The sequence below is a fragment of the Stegodyphus dumicola genome, chromosome 3 (assembly GCF_044657685.1).
Source record: "Stegodyphus dumicola isolate Sdum_Otavi_A_Nest chromosome 3, ASM4465768v1".
Taxonomy (NCBI): Eukaryota; Metazoa; Arthropoda; class Arachnida; order Araneae; family Eresidae; genus Stegodyphus; species Stegodyphus dumicola.
The window spans coordinates 46,379,133-46,401,362 of record NC_140770.1 but is presented as its reverse complement, the minus strand read 5'-3'; the positions used below and the strand labels follow the sequence as shown (position 1 = coordinate 46,401,362).

Genomic DNA, 22,230 nt, shown 5'->3' with positions numbered 1-22,230 from the left:
AGTTTATCAGGAAGTATTTAAAACTTGGTTGAAGGAACGAATTATTGAAGAGGTAAATGAAGGCGAAGTAGATAGAGAGCACTATTTGCCTCATAGGCCGGTTTTTAAAGAATCTAGTGAAACTACGCGAGTAAGGCCAGTTTTTGATGCTTCGGCACACGCCAAAGGAGAACTTTCCTTAAATGATTGTCTTGAGAAAGGTCCCAACCTAATAGAAATAATTCCAACATTGTTGAATCGTTTTCGGAAATATCCTCTTGCAGTAATTTCAGACATTGAGAAAGCTTTCTTGCAGATTGGTATAAGAGAGAAGGATAGAGATTATTTGCGTTTCTTTTGGAAAGGTGCAGAAGAAGAGAATACTAAAATTTACAGACATTGTCGCGTGGTTTTTGGGCTTAACTGTAGTCCATTTTTGTTAGCCGCTACGTTGAACTATCATTTAAATCGTGCCCCTGATCAGTTTGCAGTTACAGCCAACATTTTGAAGGAGTCCTTCTATGTTGATAATTGCCTGACTAGTTTTAAGAATGTTGAAGAATTGAATAGATTTGTACTAGAATCGAGAATGTTATTGTCACTGGGAAAGTTTAATCTTAGAGGATGGCGGTCGAATTGTGAAACCGAAATAATTCCCAACTCTAAATTAGATACATTCGTTTGCGTTCTAGGGTTAAATTGGGATTTGAAGGATGATACTTTTTCTTGTAAAATTGAGTCACTAAAGAAAGAGGAGATTGTCGCGAGTAAACGAACACTCCTTTCTTGCGCGCATAAGTTATTTGACCCAGTAGGCTTCCTTTCTCCCGTTACCCTGTTCCCAAAGGTGATATTGCAAGAGTGTTGGAAATTACGATTAAATTGGGATCAAAAATTGCCAGAACATTTAGAAAAGAAGTCCATACAATGGGTAAAGGAAATGAAACTGCTGTCTGATGTCAAAATTCCTAGATGGCTTAATATTGACAGATCGGTTAATGAAGATGTAAGTCTTCATGTTTTCAGCGATGCCAGCAAGCATGCCTATGCTACCTGCATTTTCTTAAGAGTGAAGACCGAAAATAAGGTTTATTTAAATTTTGTGCAAGCACGCACTAGAGTTAAGCCTTTAAAGAGTATATCCATTCCTCGTTTGGAATTATTATCCTGCTTAATCGGAGCACGCTTGGGACGTATGGTCTTTTCAGATTTGAACATGCCAAATTTAAGAACATTCTTCTGGACTGACTCAACAACCGCTTTGTGCTGGATCCAGCGAGACGTACGGTGGGAAACTTTCGTTTGGAATCGTGTCCAAGAAATCAGAACACTTACAAAAATAGAAGATTGGCATTACATCCCTTCGGAGCTGAATGCCGCCGATCTCCCTTCTAGAGGCTGTTCAGTTAAACAGTTTTTGCTGTCGAAATGGTGGGAGGGCCCATCATGGCTGTTAGAACCAGAATCGTCATGGTCAAGAGGCACCGATTTGCCAGCCGAAGAGATCATAAATTCAGAAAGGCGTAAATCAGTATTGACAACTCTTAACAAAGATTCTAAACCTGACAATTGGTATTACAGGTACTTTTCATCAATAAAGAAAATTGTACGCATGTTAGGTTGGATTCATAGGTTTTACTTTAAATTACGAAGAATTACAAACGAAACCTCCAAAACTTAGTCAGTTTCGGAAATTGAAAGAGCTGAGATAACTCTTATGTTATTGGTTCAAAGAGAATCATTTAAGAGTGTGAACGATGATAAAATTAAAGACCTCAGACCTATAGTTGATCGTGATGGTTTGATCAGAGCTAAAACCAATATTTCTTATCGCGACGATACTGATGACTTTAAGTTTCCTGTAATTTTGCCATCTGATCATGCAGTAGTAAAATTACTAATAATGAATGCACATAATGAGCTGCTGCATGCTGGTACTTCTATGGTGATGTCTCATTTGCGGGAAAAGTATTGGATCCTCAAAACTCGTAAGACAGTACGAAACTGCATTAGAAAATGTGTTAAATGTCAAAGATTTAAATCCAAAAGTTGTGATGTAACTCCAGGAATTTTGCCGAAAGATATAGTACGTGATGCAAATGTTTTTGAGATAGTGGGTGTCGATCTGGCAGGACCCCTCTACCTTAAGGATGGTCGAAAAGCTTATATTGTTCTTTACACATGTGCGGTCTATAGGGCCATTCATCTGGAGTCAGTAACATCCTTGACAACTGAAGCTTTTTTCCAGTCATTGAGACGTTTCATTTCTCGTCGCGGAAGACCATCTATAATATACTCAGACAATGGCAGTAATTTTAAAGGAGCGGAGAGCCTTCTGCATACAATTGATTGGGAGAGTCTGCGATCAAAAGCCGCTGAGCAAAGAATTCAGTGGAAATTTATTCCTCCTTCCGCACCTTGGTGGGGCGGTTGGTGGGAACGTTTAGTTCAAATGGTGAAACAGATTCTGAGAAAAGTTCTAGGTCGTGCTGCCCTGGATTACGAGGAGTTGGTTACAGTACTATGCGACTGTGAGAGAGTAATCAATACTAGGCCACTTACCTACGTGTCGGAAGACGTTGAAGATTCATCCCCATTAACTCCAGAAATGTTCTTGCGGGAGATTTCCAAATCAGGAGTACCTGATATCGATACAGTGGATAAGGAAAAACTGAGTAAACGAGCTAAGTATCTACAAAAGGTGAGAGAACAACTTAGAGCAAGATTCCGTGTGGAATATCTAGGACAGTTACGTCAGCAGTCCATTAAAAACTCTATAGCTAAACCTCTCCAGGTGGGTGAAATTGTTCTACTTGAAGATAACAACAAAAAACGTGGTTTTTGGAACCTGGCGCGTGTCATAAAGCTGCTACCTGGTCGTGATGGACAAATAAGACTTGCTGTCATAAAAACAGAGACTTCTGAGTTTCTGAGACCAGTGCAAAGACTGTACAGACTTGAGCTGGATAACCCAGTCCAAAAGGATATGACTGAAAATATTCCTATGACTACCAGCAGTGGTAGAACTGTGAAACCAGTGATACGTCTGTGAAATGTTTTGTACTTGTTTGAATACTTTTTAATAATTTGATTTATTTTTATTTTTCTAGGTTTAGTATTATCTGTTAATATGTCTAGAAAATTATGGAATGCTGCATCTCCAGGTAAATTTGTATTTCAATTTAATTAGAACATCTTGGTAGGCATAATTTTATACTTCAATATTGTATACTGTACTATTATGCATATATTATACTTAACAGATGTGTGAATTTACCTCCCAGTAAATTCAGGTGGGAGGAATATGTAGCGAATAGTTTATCCAACAGATGGCAGTATCTGCCAAGCTCCTTTGGTAATTGTCATTGCGCATGCGCAAGCGGAGTGTAAAAAGAAGTATGTTATTAGGAGAATGAGCTTTCGTTAATAATGTTGCTGCGCGTTTTCGCTGTGTAAATAAAAGTATATTTTTATATCATAGATGTTCTTTACTCTCTAATGCGAAGCACTAGGTTAGTGCACGAATCTCTTCTGATTCAGAAACCATTTTCAAACCGTGGATCACCACACCATTAATCTGACAAAAAGATACAAGTTCTTGCAGAACTTAAGAGAACATTTTCGCAAAAGATTTCGTGATAAATATTTAGCTATCCTAGTGCAAAAACCATATAAACGATCTACTCGGACTATCAACAAAAATGACTTGGTGTTAGTCGGCAGCGACAACAAGAAGAGAATAGATTGGCCAATAGGTCGTGTTGTAGAACTATATCCTGGGAAAGACAACGAAGTACGTGTTGTCAAAGTGAAAACTGCAACGGGTGAACTCCTAAGACCTGTGAAACGTATTTATCCTCTCGAACTTGATAGACCTAACTTGTTTAGTGACTTCACCATGAACAGAAAAAACTCTGCCGATAAGTGTGACAGTGATATGAACTATCAAACTAGATATGGACGTAAAACTGTAAAACCTGTTACATATTTTTAAATTGCTATACTAATTTTTGTTTCTTTTCAGTATTTTAGAATTTTAATTGTCCTAACAGTAGTCAATTGGAACATGTTATCTGGATATGGTATGAATGTAATGCAGAAAATGTTTAGATGTGTAATCCTTCTTTGTAAGTATTAATTTTAGAGCATTAGTTACTTTTCATATTTGTGAAAGTTGTACTTGAATTTTTGTTTGATTATTGATAAATTTTGTTTTGATTTTCCCATCTTATCGAGGTAAAATCGAAAGGTGGGAGGATGTCACATTCTTGCCACTAGGTGGCGGGCATCTCTTCCTTTACTTTTGCTGTAATTAAGTTCCGAGAAGCAGTCGAGATTGGAACCGCTCTGAGGAGCGTAAAGACTCAGAATTAAAAATGTACTCTCTTAAAATAATTATCACCTACCTTGTAAATAGTGTATATTAGCTTATTATTTCAATAAATAATTAAAAGACAAGATGGCTTGTTTGCAGTAATAGAAACTCTTACTGAAAACGTGATTATTAGAAGCCTGGCGTCGTGAACACTGAAGATGCAGCAGGTAAGGAATTTTACATTAATTTTATTGTAAATAGAAGAACCTGATGCAACAATCCATAAGCTTTGATCAAGTTTGGAAGATGTTGCCTCTTCAACAGCACGGACCGATCTGAAACTAAACTCGGATTGCTTAAATAGATAAGAGAGAGTCCATTCGAGAAAGAATTTGTAATGTCTCGTCGAACGAGTCGGCTGGAAAATTTTCTCAGAGCTCAGAGAAAATCTCTGGCCAAGAATAAAAAAATAAAACAAAAACAAACAAACAAAACCATTCCTTTTTGTTTATTTATAATGATGTCTTCTGACATTATAAATGAATGCTTTCCTTTTTGTGTGAGACGACTAAAAATAGAAGGATGACTCTTCATACATTTTTAGAATTCTAAAAATAGAAGGGTGACTCATGTTCTACTTTTAGAAACATATCGTCTTAGAACGAAAAGACGGAAGGGTCAAAGAGTTTATTTATAATGTTGTCATAAGACAACAGTATGAATGAACAAAGAGAAAAAGTTTTTTTTTTAAATTTGTGTTACAGATTTTCTCTGAGCTCTCAGAAAATTTTCCAGCCGACAAAACTTTCTCCCATTTGCTTTAAGAAACTCTCCATCCCTTAACTATATAAGCCTTCCGTTTTCTGGTCAGATCAGTACGGGCTGTTGAAGATGCAACACGACGTGGTCTTTTTGTTCCAGTCTCAACTTTCTACACCATGAAGGAAAAAGATGATCTCAAAAAGAATTCTTTGAACGAAACGCTTGAAATTTACTTTGCTACTGTGACATTATGATGAATCCTATGAATAAGTTCATGCTATTGAAATCCAAATGGAAAATTTTCTATAGACCCATTCTAAACATCAAAGTGTTGTTTAAATTAACCACGTAAAAGGATTTTACATGATGGTCAAATCTATGAAGGATGTCGGGTCACCGAAAATGATTTTTTTGGGGTAAGTCACTTAGAATTTCTAAACCTTAACGGTATTATCTGAAGTGAAAGAGCTGAAATTTATATAAGATTACATTTTAAGGAATCCTATAAAATGGTTAATGACATCTCAACGGTGAAGTGAAAAAATAAAAATAATAAATTAAAAAAAAACTGAAAATGTATAAAAGATTACATTACGGACAAACCTATGATCCCTTACAACTTCTTAAACCTCAACAGTGTTGTTTGAAGTGAAAAGCAAAACGAGTGAGATGTGCAAAATATTACATTACGGACAAACGCGCTTTCGATACATGAAAGTAAAGGCGGAATGAAAGTAAAGAGGAAGTAAAGGCGCGCGCGCGTTTACCTTTTGGATACATCTTTCTAAGCAGTTACTATGCTCGGCCGTATTACAGACCGTTGATAACTTCGCTAGCTTATTCGATATTTAGGTGCCAACTACTTAGAAATTTGATAGCTTTGGCTATATCTTAATTAAGCCTTATTTTTTATTATTTTGAGTTCAAGCCCAAGTGGAGGCTTTACTGTACGCTCTGACAAAGAAGCCATCTATTAACTCTTACTTTTAGCAATAAAGGGTAATTAACGCTTCTCGTGTTTACGTTTCTGTTCCTGAACTAAAGTTGTTAGATAAAAGGGTGGAACCCCATAAACAAATGCGTAAAATTACAAATACTTCCATTTCTGGCAATTACTGTTCCGATTATGTTACTTTTTGAAAAGGTAATAGTCATCGGAATATACTAATACGATCTTAATCTAAAACACAATGCTAATATTTTTTCTCTCAAGTTAATTTGACTCCAGGCAGTCCATGCTTACATTTCTGGGTGATCCCATTGTTCACAACAGGTTTGATCCACCTGGAAGATTTGCTATTCGTTGTAGGATACTACTTTTATTCAGTCCTTGAATGGCGTGAGTAACTGCTGAAGAAACATGTTTCGCCTTGCAATCCATATACAGCTCTTTTAATCTGTGCAAGAATTTCAGGAATATATTATTTTTTGGTGGAGTGAATCTTCACTTTTCTACTTGGTTAGGAGACTTGTCCCAATTTTCTACGTAACTCTTTCAAAACTAATTTCCTGTCCCTAAGCAGGTGACACATTTTTATGCAATTACTTTAAAGATATCGTAGCCATTCACAATAATATGCTCAATGAACACTTTCTCCCCTCGAAACTCTGTCTTTTATAATAATTCCTTTGTAATCCTAGGCAAAGATCATAATTTATTTCACCAATTGTTATGTATTTATATTTGGGGTCGTGGGAAGAATCATTGTTTTGACAATTATTTAAAGTTTATTTAAAATGTTTAATTCACATTTTATCAAACATTGTAATTCCAAATGCAGATCTTTCACCTTAATCATGAAATTTTCATATCAATAACGCTGCATCAAGCAATGAGGAATCAACAGAACAAAAGCGTCTCTGTTCTCCAAAGTCTCGATCAAAATCGGCATTTGGATATTGGTGAAATATCTTTAGCTTGTGATATTTTCTCGTATTTTTCGATTGCTTGTTTGATGACCTTCTTTCTTTTTACCTCGCTATTATTTTTTTCTTAAGGGATTTTGCTGCACTAATTTAGAGTCGTCGGTAAATATTACACTAGGTTAGAGGCATTTTTCTGCCCTGCAACATCTAAAATTTTTCACCTCTGAGTACTGCGGCTATACAGCTGCACTGGTTGCCACGGCTCTGATGCCAACATTGCACTTCTTTTAATCTGCTGATATTTTTTGTCTTCCTAATTTTCAATTATCATGTACGTCTGACACGCCCTTCATAAAAGCTAAGTAGCCAAACGAAAAATTTGTATAATGATCCACTGCTTGATTAGTACAAATTTCAGGCAATAATGTGAAATTTTGCTCCTGTAAACGTTTTTTTTTTTTAAATATGATCTTTTATTTTCTAAAGTATCCTCTGTCTACAGACTACATTTGAGATTTATTTTCTGTTACACAGATTAGGTATCCCAGTGGAAAGTTGTACTATGTAACCGTTAGGTCGACAATAATTTATTTCAAACTTTCTTCTGAGTTATTTTACTTATTCAAGAGGAGATGGTAAGTCATTTGATCACCTTTATGGGTGCAGCAGTTAGAATATGGTGAATCTGTACATCTACTTGGCAAGAGCTTAGGAACTAAACTATTGTTCAGACGTCTGCCGTGTTACAAAAGGCCTCCACATCGAACATCTGTGCATGTCCATAGAAATATGAAGAGTTACGCCTTCAGTGTTAGGTCTACAATTGCGAAATAAATTCATTATAGTAGTGACAGGTTTTTTTTTTTTTTTTTTTTTTTCTTCTATAAAACTAGTTTTGATTTGCCATGTTTTTGAAAAACAGCTCAAAATTAAAAAACTAGGTTGAAGAGTTCGACTGGTAGACAGATGGAACATGTTCACGACGAAGCGTTTATATAGCCCGGCATGAACTACTAGATTAATTAGCAATACTGGAATACTAGATTTATTAGCAATTCTGGAAAATGTGTGTCCAGATTTATCGCAACGATTCAAGAGGTGATTTCGAGAAGTTTCTGTGATGCGCATGAACGTAAAAATTTATCAGGCAATTCGAGAGATAGTTTCAAGAATTATCAATGATGCGCATGAACTTCGTCATCTACGTCCTAAATTACCGGGACGATTTGAGAATTTTCAATGATGCGCAGTGCACCGATTAAAAAAAAAAAGTGTTGGCAGATTCCTCTGGATGCGACGCTGAAATACTGTATCAATCAGGGTCGTCATGAGAGATACTGATTATTCAAATACCACTGAAATTGCAATCACATTCCTTTTTGGTGCATTCTTCTTTACCTGGCATCAGTAAAAGTAGTTATTCCAAAGTTTTGGGAAATAATAATTAACGACTTCTTAGGTTAGGATCCAAAGATTTCAATGATCTCAGTATGTTGTTCCCTATGTTAATTGCGTGGAGAAATAAAATTACTTTGTAAGATTCTCTACTGTGTATCTTAAGTTACAGTTGAATGTGAAGAATCTTAAGAACTAGTAAGCGAATAATCGCTTGAGTTCGTGAGACAGTAAATAAAACTTGGAAAGGGTTAAGAGACCCTTTATTATTATTCAAATAAGATTTAACAGAACTCCGTCTTGGAGTTTTACAATAAAGCCGACACTCGGGCTTGAATTTAGGAAACTAAGAAATAAAACTTGACTAATCTTAACTAAAAAGATATAGCCGAAGCTATCACGATTCTAACGGAGTTGGCCCCTTAACGCTAATTAACTGCGAAGCTATCAAGGGCCTAAAGTACGGCCGAGCGTAATAATAGCTCAAGAGAGAGTAGCCTAAAAAGGCGGACGCGTGCTAGCCAGAATCTCTGATTCTATCTAAGATAGTAGAACTTCGCGGTTAAATACCACTCTTCCTCATTTTGCATTCAAACGTGATTCTAAAACTACGTTCTGGCCGGAAGTGGTAAGTTGAAATTAAGAAGCAGTAGGAAAGGAAGTTTAAACTCAAAATTTAACTGTTAATAAAATTAACATAATCCTTACAACTTTTTAAGCAAAAGCCTAAACAAGTTATTTGCACGTCGACGTGTATCATTTAATTTATCTTTTCTAAAAAACTGTAAATAATGATTTCTAATTCACTCAAATAAAATTTTTTATGTAATTGTAGACCAATGAATATGCTTCCGATTCATTTTACTTCCACTAAAATAAAACCATAATAATTACAAACGGTGAGGTATAATGGAAATCAGAAGAAAATATCTGGTTTCTCTACGTGAAGACAAAACACTCAGTTGCCTAGTACAAAAGCGTTACGAATTTTTATTTACTTGGGACTTAAATTTTCTGAACACAAAACGGTAGATACGAGATGTATTTATTTATATTTATATGTAATCATGTTAATCACATATTTGTTAATTTACTTCAAAAATTTCTTTATATTCAAAACCTGTCTCATTATTTTTAAAACAATATAAATTGGGACTTGCGGCTCTCGAACGTTCATAAAAATCTATCATGCGGCTCCCATCATCTTGAAGTTTGGCTATCCCTGCTATATATACTTATATAGTGTACTTATGTAATACTTATGTAATTTATTATTGTACATATAAGTATGCTATGATTAACCTTTTAATTCTCTGAGATTAAGTAGGCATTCTTTGAACAAGAGGGCCTTACTATTTGTTTCAAATACTATGGATTGAATTCAAGAGACAGTAGAATCAAGAGAGTAAGACATCTGAAGATATCTGTTGAAAACTGTATTCCTGAGAAATACAACCAAAAGGTATTAATGTAAGATATTAGTAATTTCCTAGTCTCTTAGCTGATACTGAATTTCTTAAGCAATAATTCATAAATTAAAAAATCTAGTTTCTTGCATTCAAATTATTATTCCAGCAATGAGTGAAATCAGATTGATTAGTATTTATTTTATAAAATGGAATGTAAAATTATTTTTGTCAAGTTATAATTTTCTTTGTAACATTGTGCACATGTTAATCTGTGCAATAGTTTCTTTCTAAGATTTGCTGCTCAAACATAATTAAAGTTAAATTATGCATAATTTCTGAAAAACAACTTGAAACAACTTGAAAGCAGCTTAAAAAAATTATTAACTTTCTGAATATTTTTAACTCAGCTATTAAATGTTTTAGTCTGCATTTAGGATTAGTCATCTTAAAAGTTTAGAACTTACAAAGCTTTATGCTTCTAAGTAAATGTTACTACAAACAGTTATGATAAGCAAGAAAAGATTTTTATGCAATCTGAAGATTTTGATAATGTAAATTAAATAAAGTATGCTAACCACTTTTTTGACTGAAATATGTAATTTAATTAGTGATGATATTAATTAAATATATTGGTGAGAGTTTTAAAATGCAAGGAAAACATTTTGTTAGTAATAAAACAGTTACATTTCTTTTTCTTCTTCTTCAATGGCCAAACAGCCCAGGAGAGCCCTTGCCTTCCTCAGAATCGAATTTCAAGCTGTTCTATCCCTGGCCATGGGCATCCACTTGGTTATTTTTAAAATTCTTAAGTCTGTTACCAAACAGTCAAGCCACCTAAGTTTCAAATTCTTCTGAAAGAACTTGCAGTCCCCTACTGTAGTACAGCGTTTGGACATTACAAGTTCCAAAACGAAAAGTCCTTAGGCCATTTCCAAGTCATTTTCCAGTAGAAGCAGTGCAGCTAATTCTATCTATACATTTCTTAACAATAGATTTTTTACGGGGTGGGGTAGTTTGCTCTATGCCCAACCCTGTAGAACCATTACATTTTTTTTATAGATAATTATTTAAATAAGAAAAGCATTGTCTATGCTTATCTGGGAAAATGTTTTATGTGAACTGGTTTTATTCCAATAATTTTGGATTAAAAATGCTCTACTTTAATATTTTACTACATGCATTTCTTACTCTTCTTCTTTAAAAACTTTTACTCTTCTTAATGCAATTTTCATGTCATTTGCATAAAAATTTTAGAAAGTAATGCTGCTTGAATGCAAATTTTGTTTTAAGTTATTATATTCATTATAATTAAGTTACATTTATTTTAGTTTAAATTCATTTAACACTCAATTACTGTACTAATACTTGACTAATAGTTGGCAATATATGATTTATTTGCTTTGAGTTTCTTAGCTACCAAGCATGTGATGATAGGCCAAATATGGTAGCCCAAGCAAAATCTTAACGTATGTAAACAGTAAATAGCATTACCGAAATGGAGTATTTTAGCTAAAACAGAGACGGATGTGATAATGGTGTCTGAATATGCTCACCTGTTTGCTACTGAGAAAATCCCCTAGTGGAGGAAAAAGTGTCCTGTTGTTTCCCTAGAGGTGTGTGTGTATTTAATTATGGCAAGGCGCACTAGGGCTATCTGCCTAATGGGAGGGATGCCTTTGTGGAGGACTTTCTAAGGGAAACTGGCTCGTATACATGTTACACTTGGGGAAAACCACGAAAACGCCCATGCAGCCAGCCCGTTCGCGGGATTCGAACCTCGGACCGAACTACCAGTGTTCAGCGTCTTTACCGCTCGGCCGCTGGTGGGCTGTTTCCCTAATGGAAATACGTCATTAGATGGCAACCATAATCTGGATTAGCATAGTAAGTTGTTTCTCCCTCACTTGATGTCAAGGCTGTTTTCCAAACAATATCCAAATACTGCAGAATGGGTGAATAGAAATATGGTTAAAATTACTCACAGCTATGTAAAAAAATTATCACCCACATTATGATGACTGTTTAATAAACTCACATTTGCTTTGAGAATATCAAACATGATACAAGAAAGCTACTGGCTGAATTATTTCTTTGCAGAAAATTAATTATTCTCCTAGATAATTTTTTTTTTAATGTTGTTTAGAAGTCTGAGAAATTTAAGATGGCAGATACTCAGAAAACTACTGGATGAGGCAAATCGAAATTTGGATATGGCCTGGGTGAAACAAAATTTTTATTATGACAAGAAAATGCAAAAAGTTGATTTTAAGGTGTGAGATAAAAGTCTTGAAAATTAAACATTCTCTTTTGTGAACACCAGAAGAAAGGTTGAGAAATTTTGTAATAACTCTAAATGCCTACTTTTGATTGAGCAAATAAGGAAAAAACTAGTATGTTTGAAACTTCAGAAAGATGAACATACAAAAGTGAATGTAGACAAGATCAAGTACTATCAACAGCTCTTATGCCACTGTTAAGAGACGTTTTGTGGAAGTCACCTAATGTGAACAATCAAGGGCCATCTAGGAATGTGGTGGAATCAGCATTGACATCCAGAGTACAAGAACTGCAGAGAAGAGATGCTGCAAATGATGAAAAAAGAAAATAAAAAGATGAAGTTCAATGAGTCTTCAAAGAGTAAAGCTACAGAAAATGGAGAAGGGGCAAGAAGAAAGAAAAGATCAAGGAATTTATCCAGAAATCAAAGAAAATACAAAGACCTCTCAGATCTGGCAACCAACCAAGTGCTAAGCAAAGACTGTAGGGAAGTCAATGAAGGAGAAGCCCAGCTATGAATGAGGCTTATAATGATGGGAAAAGATCAAGTTGGCCAAGCCAGAATCGACAGTCTAAAGGAGCCAGGCCAGCAGTCAAAGTTCCAGACGAACCAAAGGAGATCTTTGACAGCACATTGATTAGGAAAGAAGTGGCCTGCTACACTGGAATTTCTAGAGCCCTAGGGTAAGTGTCACAGAAATGCAAGTGACCAGTGGACCTTCAGGGGAATCAGCAGCCGAGTAGGAAAATTTGCATATTTTATATCAGTACTTTCCTGTCTTGGGAGGAATTTCTTTGGAAAAGGATGGATGATTTCCAAAGAAGCAAAAATAAGTGGAAAGCTGGTTTATTTCTTTAAATATTCAGTTTATTTTATATCTTAATATAACAGTTACTATGTTATGTTGAGTTTTGTTCAAGCATGGATATACTAGCTGTATTCAACAAGAAACTTTTCAGTTTAATTGTGCATCTGTCTTGAAAAGTTTTTTAGTACAAACATGATGCTGTGATTTTAATCCAAGAGACTATATAGAGTAAAATTTTGGCACAATAGTGAAATAAATATTAGCAACTTCTGTACATGTGATACAAAGTCCAAACTGAGCATGAATGTAAATGAATTTTAATGCTTTCCATGAAGCATGTTTTATTAATTGTTTTGTAAAAGTTAAATGTTCTGATGTTGTGTATGATAAATATAAAGCTAGCAAATGATAATGATTGAAATAAAATTAAAATATAACATAGTATATAATTTAATAAATTTAATAAAAATTAAGAATAGAACATTAGTTATACAGTCTTGAAATTGGATGTTATTGAGGCAGTGTGTCTAAGCTATTAACAAAGTAGGATTTTGGTTAGCAAATAGTCATTGAACCACACAATTTTAAACAAACTTTCATGCATTACAGTGCTGGAGAGCAGAGGTGAGAAATTTCATTTAGAGAAAGCAAATTGTTAAAAAGTTTTATGAAATTATAAATAACAAGTTGAAAAGTGTAAATATTAACATTTCTTCACTAAACTATTTTTTCTTCCAGATTTCTGGAATGAGATGAGATATTAACTATGATTGCATGAAATATGCCTAAGCAAAATCCCAACTTTGAAACAATAGAATTTTAGATTTAGATATTTAACTTGATGATTGTAAAGGTTGGATCATGTTATTAGGTTTAGAATTTAAAATTTTAGCAGGGTCTCAAAGACCTTCATTCAACTTACTTAAATTCTGGTGGAGAAAAGTGTAAGAGTCTTATTTTAAACTAACCAATTACTATAATTTGGATCTGTACTTTAACTTCTTTCCATATTCCTCACTAGAATGGAAATTAGCTATGGCTTGTTTGTATAATTAAGCTACGACTTTTGGATCTTGAGAGAGAGTGTTTCTGGCATTGAGATAAATTCTGGTAATTCATTGAACCAGCTTATAGCTTGGTATTTAATTGTGTAGTCTTTGACTACTGATCAACATTTAATTAACAGTTATTTATTTTTTTGCAACATCATGAGCTGTGATTATTATAGCACAAAGTTGTGCTTTTCTGTATAAAAGTGTGTTTATAAAAGTATAATGGTGTATGAAGTTTGCTTTATAACCTTTCTAAGACTTTGTTGTTCTATCTCAGACATAGTGATAACTCACTATAAGTCTGTTAGGCTTATAGAACTAAAGTAGCAGTAATAGACTAAATATAACCTTACACAGTGTTTCTAGTATTCTCTACTGATGTCTCTATGAAAAGTAAAGATCTGGCTCTTTTACTGGAAATTAGTCATATGTGTTAAAAAATTAATTACTGTACTATTCACTAAAAAACTCAAATTTGCTGGGTTATGCATTAAAATGTATGGAAGAAGTATTGAGTACTAAGTTAGAAAATGCAACTACATAAGTAAGAACTTGGAGAGTAAGTTCCTGTTTGCTTAACATGTTACATATAAACTCCAAAAACTGTAAATAGTTAAAGTACGATCTTACCTTTTAATAATTTATGTATACTTATAAGCTCTCATTTCATGCAACTTTATTCTAGAATTGCCTCTCCCATTTGATCCTGAATGCATTATACTCAAGATTCAAATTCTAAGCAATCTAAGTTACAGAGATTACAGTCCACAGTAAACACTATAGATTCAGCAATCTCTGCTATTCATCTAAATAAAGCTCAAGGACTCCATTCATCTTTAATGTAGTCTGTGTAATTCATTTTCAAGAAATAAATTGTCACATATTTTAATGATAGCCAAGTGATGGTCATGATTAATAAAATATGTTATATTAAACATGGATTTTTGAATGAACATCTATTTTCTTACATTTAACCATTTAAGACTATTTTCAGGACTCAAAATATCAGTAACTGCAGTTATTCATTACTGAGAAACTTTTTCTTTGCATGAGCACTTCTCACATTAATCTTAAATACATTTTAAATCTAAATATTTATTCATAAATATTTTCATATGTATATTCCAAATAGTAGTTTGAATTCCTTTATGTAATCTTACACTGGACCTCAATTGCTTTAACTGCAAAACTGTTTCTGAAGATTATTTGAAATCGTATTTATGCAATCATATATTTCTTTGAGAAATAATGATCTTCTGAATAAAAAATCCATCATTTTATGATACTAATCTTAATTTCTGAATTTTCTTCACATGGTAATTTGGGTTGACTTTCAACAACTTCTCTCTGACTATACATTGTGATTTGAATTTAAATAATTTCATATGTTTTGTTAATGAATATATCTAAGAAAGATGTGATTCACGAAACAGAAATAATTCATGCCATTTAAAATAAGTACTTGCTATAGTTGGCATGCTCAGAAGGCAGATACAGGTAGAAATGAGCAGAATACAAGAAATTTACGATTGGTCATACAGGTACAGTCGTGCTGCTCTAACTGTGCAGTTCCATGCCAGTTTTGAGGGAGTACATCCAAGAAGATAGCACAATGGTCTCTTACTCGTCTTCCCATACCACCAATCTCTTGAGAGGAGTTTCTGCTCATTTCATGAAGTTGAATATAAAAAGTTCCTTATCTTTACATGTAAATCTTGCAAAATGAATTGAGAACAGATATATGAGTACTGACATAGATCACTTTTTAATGTATAGCGTCCAACAAATTTTGGCAGTAAATGACATACTGATGTTGTACTTTCTGCCACTTAATGTCTCCATACTCTGTAAAACAGTTATTGGTACAATATGTGTATCATCACTGTCGTATGGCATATTTTTTGTATTATATCAACCTACTCATACACTTTGTGTGGCATGACTGTCATTTGGCATTTTTCCTGTATTATATCAACCCATGTCCATATCATATGAGATTGAAATCTGTCCATAAGGGTACTGGATTTAATCAACCAAATATGAAAATTCTCTTCATCCTGGACACTAGTATATTTTTGTTATGTCATATCTGAGATAAATATGATTGCAAAAGGTTAACCTAATAAGTTAAGAACTAAGCTCTAATTGGCCAGTCATCCTGATAAAGAATCCTTAAAAACTACTGTAAGATAAGAAAATAAATGTACTATTCTAAATAGCTTTAGATATAGATTATATATGAAAATGATACAGAATTTCCAAATGGAATAAAAAAATCATATGAAAAAGTAGCAGTGAATTTTATTGTTTTTTTAAATTATGTATAGTACAGTAAAGCTTCATTAAAAATAGCATTTATGACGTATTGACATTAGAAATATACCTTCATATTTCTTTATAATGTAACATAGCTCATATATAAAAATAAATATTGGCACTCTTTATAAGGAAACAGTTATTGGCACATTCATATACTCTTTACATGACTATCAAAACTGATTAAAATCTATAGCATTATTCAATTTAAAATTTTAGTGAAATAGTTCATAACATAATGAAAAATATGAGCTTTTGAGCAATGCAGATTTTAAACAAGCAGATCTTTTTTAAGACATGAATTTTTGCAAGAAAACAGAAACATAAAAAAAAAAAAAAAAAAAAAAAAACCAGCAAGTCACAATAAAACTAAAAATAAAATTACTTTGTAAATATAAGCCTCAGAAATTATAAAAAATGAGATTCTGATGTATGAGATGATCACTAAATTTCATAAATTTACAATTTTGAAAAAGCAGATCATATACCTTAAAATAAAAATCACTTTTTCAGCATTGAAGTATTGAATCAGCAATAACAGTCAACAAAATGTTCAGTGATATTTAGAAACTTATTAAGTAGCCCAAAAAGTTAAGCTTGAGCAAAACACAAATGTTAAATCATATTTTGCTAATATTTCATCGAGCAGTTCGACCACCTAATTGTATTGTAGGTGCATGCCTTCTCATGCATACTTGACAACGGGAAATTTTTCGCCGTAGATTTCCTGCTTTCAGAGTTTCTGAGCGAGGCACACTAAAAGAGTCCACCCTATCAATGGTGGCCAACCAAAAGCTCTGTGCGGTGGTAAAATAATTGCAACGACCATGGCCATGACACTCTATGAAAGGCAATGGTCGGAAATCTTCCAAACAAGAGCCAGGTGATGCAAGGGGCTGACCAATACCCTCTGCTCCAGAGTCAGTATTCTGAAAGAAAAAATATCACTTTATATAGCATAATTTCATTTATGTTAAATAAAGTTATACTATATAAGCTGTGATATTTAACTTTTTTTTTAAATTAACGAGATTTAAAAAATATAAGAAAAATAAATGAAACAGAAATCTGAAATTTTAGAGGTATTAATATTATTTGATTAAAACAGAGTCTTTAGAATCACAGGCAAAAGGCGTTATTAGTAGCCATGGGTAGTGAATTTAAATGCAATCTCTTGAATGCTTTTTCTTCTTCGCCAATTTCAGGATATGTCTGCCTTTTAACACCATAAACCTTGCATAACGTTTGTTAAACATTAGACAATATGCTTACATTTAATTATTTTATCTCCCAAAGACATGATACTTCGTTTAATATAGTTTTTTTCAGTTCAGTTTCCAAATTAACTCTTCAAACTTCTTTTACTTAATATGCATGAATTTCATTGAGCATATCACAAGCAATATCAGACAGTAGGCTTTTATCAAGGTGAATTAACATTGAAAGATGAGATGAAATGTCATTTAATAATTAACATAATGATTAATACATATTCTTTATTAAAATCTGCAATGTTCTAAAACAAATTTGAAAAGTAAATTTTCAAATGCAACATTTTATTTTGAGAACCAAAATATTGCAAGAAATATGAATTTGTGTTTAATTCAAACAATCAAAATGAAGTTAAGAAGGTCTTAGGATTCAAACCAGATTTTCCCTTGGCTTCTGAATCATACTATGAACAATAACCTAACTACATAAGTTCATGACTCTTATACATATTGAGAATAATGTCCTGTTGGTGGCATTCATTGTCAACTTTGATAGGAGCTTTAGGTTTCATACAAGGAGGTTATGTGGCGTACACATCAGATTTCTTTTACCCATTTAAGACAAAATATACTAAATCAAGATTATGTTATAATACTATACTAAATTTTCCATTGCATTTTAATGAATAGGCTTTATATGACAAAATAAAATAAACTAAAAATACATATCTGAACATAATTAAAAATACTAATATATCCAAACAAAAAATTGCAAACTATGCAAACTCAAGAAATTAATGATAACACTTTGAGAATTTCAGCCAAATAATAATTAAGTAATGGAAATTAAGAAGAAAGGTATTAGCTGAATACAAAAGTATATACTTTCTATACATGTTTTAAACTATTTCTAAACTCTGTTCTCAACTACCGTGACATAAATTTCAGTTTTTATTTTCTCAGAGAAAATATACATGGCAGCCAACTTTTGACAGACTGTAATGGATATTTTTGTTCTGCAGAAGTGAAAGAAAATACAATTTTCAAATAGCAGCAATTTTCAGGTTATCTCTGCTAGATAAGTTGTTTTTATACACACGCTCCCACTCTTTTAATGTATACATTTTTTTTTCAGAAATCTTCATTTAATATGAATTAGTTAAAACATAAAATGTCAATTAAAAATCATTAACTAAAACTACAGATAATCTCTTACACATTAAAGATAAAAAGAAAAACCGTTGCTAAACTTTTATACAAAACCACTTTATGATCTAAAAAGAATTTTTACAACATAGAAAGTTAGGTCAAAATTTTCACTAATTCTGCTGCGCATTATGTTTAACTAGTGCAATCACAAATGATGAATAATTATTAATAAAACCCCAATACAACAATATATTGCTAATATATATGATATGAAGAAAAATTAATTTTAATTAATAAATGCTTTATATTAAATTCATACTAATAATGAAATGAAGAAAAATGAAGAAAGTGAAGAAAGAATAAAATGAAGAAAGCTATTGTTTAGTTTTTCGACAAATAGAGATTACTTTACTTTTTTATATCTTTCATTTTGTAAAGCATTTATAGTCATAACTATGGCTATAAAGTACTGTTTCAGTGATTTTTTTTTTGCCATTTCTATTTCTTAACTTTTCAGTACAACAAGCTCAATGCAATAGCAATCAGTAGGTCAAACCAAATCAAAAACAGCAAGTTCTGTGAACATGATATATATAGTACTTTGTATGTAGTGCTTGTGTATAAGTATACAATATATGAATGGATGTATTCATTAAAATGCATATTTCTTTACTGTTCAAGGCCTCAGTATTTTAAAACTCTTAGATATATACATATATAGTATTCAAGAAAAGCTTGTTACACTCACTTTCTAAATTACTTATAAGCTTAAAATACACTTGTCCATACACTTATAAACGTGCAAAAACATTCATAAGCTACAGGTATGGGCTGTTTTCAATTCTTGTATCCACAAGATTTTTCAGATGATTAAGAACTGATTTTTCTTTACGAAAGCAGACATTATAGAATTGAAATGGTTTAAATAAAAATAAATCAGTGGTAAAGGGCACTAATGATGGTCACTTGATCATCTACTTTTTATAGCCCTGAGTACATATTTTATATTAATAATATTTCTGTCTTAAACATCTCAACGCAATTAAGCAGCACACTAAAATATGTGATTCTTAGAGTGCAATACACATTTTCTTGAAAGTCAAATGCAACAAATTTAATTAATTAAAAATATAATTACCATTAGGAAACTGTAACCAATCCATAAGCCATCCCATCCATCAGGACAATCTGGAATATCCATTGTTTGACTATGTACAGCAATAACCTAAACACAGTATTGTTAAATGATTAATAAATAAATTAACATAATATACATATATGGTAATGAAAAAGACTTTTCAATATTGATAACATAGAACATAGATCCGTAGTGAAGAGCAAACTTAGTAGCCGAAGCAGATTAAATACTCATCTTTATTACAATTGATACAATCTTTATTACAATCACTTGGCTCACAAGTGAAATTTGCATTAGTAATAACAGCATCTTAGCGAGAACAGAGTTAGAAGCAATGTGTGCAGTTATCTAAAATGGCAGCTCTTTAAGAGAAAGGTTTCAGTTCTCAAAATTTTTAGTTCAGGTTCCAAATTAGCTATGTCAAAATTTCGGTTTAGGTTCTGTGTTAGTTATGCCATCAGCGTTATTAAGCCATATGTATGCATTGATCTAGAAATGATGCAGTTGAGAGAAATTTTGATTTTTGCAGATGCTAGGAGGAGGACATATAAAAATCTAAAGAACAAATTTAAAGAGCTATTTCTAATTAAGTTAGTAATTTATTATAGATTTGCTATTTTATATTTTATACACATATATATATTTTGCATTCTACAATCAAAAAGAAAATATTTTTTGTATACTGACCTGCACTAAATTGCATTTTATTAAAAATATCTAAAACAATTTTATCTCTTTAATGTCACAGAATAAATGTTCTGTAGACACTTTGTTCATGCATTTTTTAATATATGTTTGGCATATTTTATAAAGTGAAACTAGATAAAACTCTTTGTAATAATTAAATTTGTTTTTGTCAGAAGGCTTTTGTGTGCTACTGACCAACAATGAACTACCATTGTCCAGTGATCTCATCAGCAGTTGGTGACTTGTATAGAGGTCAGTTTATACTCTAGGAATTGTATAGAGGTCAGTTTTGGTCATTTATAGGTAGTTTTTTTTTTTTTTTTTTTTTTTTTTTACTACCAGCTGCAAACTGACAACAGGAAGGGTTCCAAGAGGCATTTAATGCCGCCATGTTTTAAATTTTCTGAAACAGTTTCATAGTAGCCCTGTTGGCATTGTTAAAATCAACCTTTTATGAAAGCATATGGGAATGTATGGTACATACAAAGCCAAACAATAAAAATATTGATAACTTTCACTCTCTTTCTCTCTACATATATAAAAGATCTGAAATTGCAACAAATTTTTATTCGAGACAGTGTCTTAAAAGAATTTTGAAAGAACCACAATAAATGTTCTTGACCCATAGTGTTAACAAAAATAAGAATGACATCAACCCACATACTGGTTTTTAGGGATGATTTCATGAAATAGCAGAAAACTTTCATTTATTTTAGAAATTTTTACAGTAGCAGCAATTCCATCATAAAAATAGATCTTCAGTACAGCAGTTCTTTCTTTCATGTTAAGATGGATGAAAAAATCTATTACATTTCAGCAATTTTTCAAAATAAAACTATTTAAAATAACAACCCTGCACTAATAGTTGAATAAGGTCTATAGATTTAGCGGGATGATTTTGGCTATTTTATCACTAAGCAGTTTTGCTAATAACTAAATGATTAAATTCAGTCTTAAAATTCCAGAGATGCATTGTGATAATAAAAAAATATTAAAATTAAAATTTTTGATTAAAATTTAATACAACAGAAAAAAACAAAACTTAGAAATATTGATTAACAATAGAAATATTGTTAATGCTAAATCTTAGTTTATCTCATTCTACATTGCAGCCACATAATTAAATACTATTTCTTTTTATGATTTAAATTCAGGCAAAATAAGCTTTACAATAAATATCTATGTTTAAAAATTATTACCAATATCATGCATCAAATATTACTTAATAATTTTTTTTAAATATGGATTTTATTTACTTGAGTTGGAGTTTCACAAACAGCACAGCGACTAATGTATTTAGGTATATCTTGTCCTACTATTGGTGCCATGGACATGCTCATTGGTTCTGGTGTGCTTAACCAGTAACTAAAATCATTCCTAGAAGCCAAATTGCACACATTGTTGAGGTTGCAGAACATAAATGGCATAGTGCTGAAACGTTTTAGACAACTTCCAGGTGTTCCTAAAATGTCATTCATTATAAATTAAAGAATCTATTTTAATCAGCAGCCATTATATCTTTAATACAACACATCATGTAACTCATGTCATAAAAGATTAAAGAAAGGACTCAAATAAGACTATTGTTAATACCAAATAACACTATTTGTTAAAAATAAAATTTACCCAAATCTTGACCATGTGCTCTCTCATTGCCTTGTAAGTACAATAAAGAATAGCCAGTCCACATAGGTGGTGCATTAAATGGACATTGAGGTATAGAAGTTGTTTGACTGTGCCTTGTAAAAAAATACCCTCGAGATGGAGCTGGTTTGCCAGGTAATCCAGGCAGCCCTTCTTCACCAGGTGAGCCTCTGATACCTGCTAAACCTTCAAGACCTATACAATAGAGAATACAAATTGCA

At 32.4% G+C, this 22,230-nt stretch overlaps 1 protein-coding gene across 1 annotated transcript in view; it reads right to left on the bottom strand.

The window, feature by feature from the left end:
* Positions 1 to 16,147: 16,147 nt before the first annotated feature.
* The window catches only part of LOC118189814 (uncharacterized), a 236,973-nt gene continuing 230,890 nt past the window's right edge, over positions 16,148 to 22,230 (bottom strand). Inside the window, exons 38-41 of the mRNA XM_085812833.1 lie at positions 21,992 to 22,204; positions 21,622 to 21,827; positions 19,679 to 19,765; positions 16,148 to 17,109 (exon numbers count right to left, since the gene is read on the bottom strand). Of these exons, the coding sequence (XP_085668959.1) occupies positions 16,819 to 17,109; positions 19,679 to 19,765; positions 21,622 to 21,827; positions 21,992 to 22,204 (797 nt within the window). The 3' untranslated portion in view covers positions 16,148 to 16,818. The remainder of the gene's footprint in view (positions 17,110 to 19,678; positions 19,766 to 21,621; positions 21,828 to 21,991; positions 22,205 to 22,230) is intronic.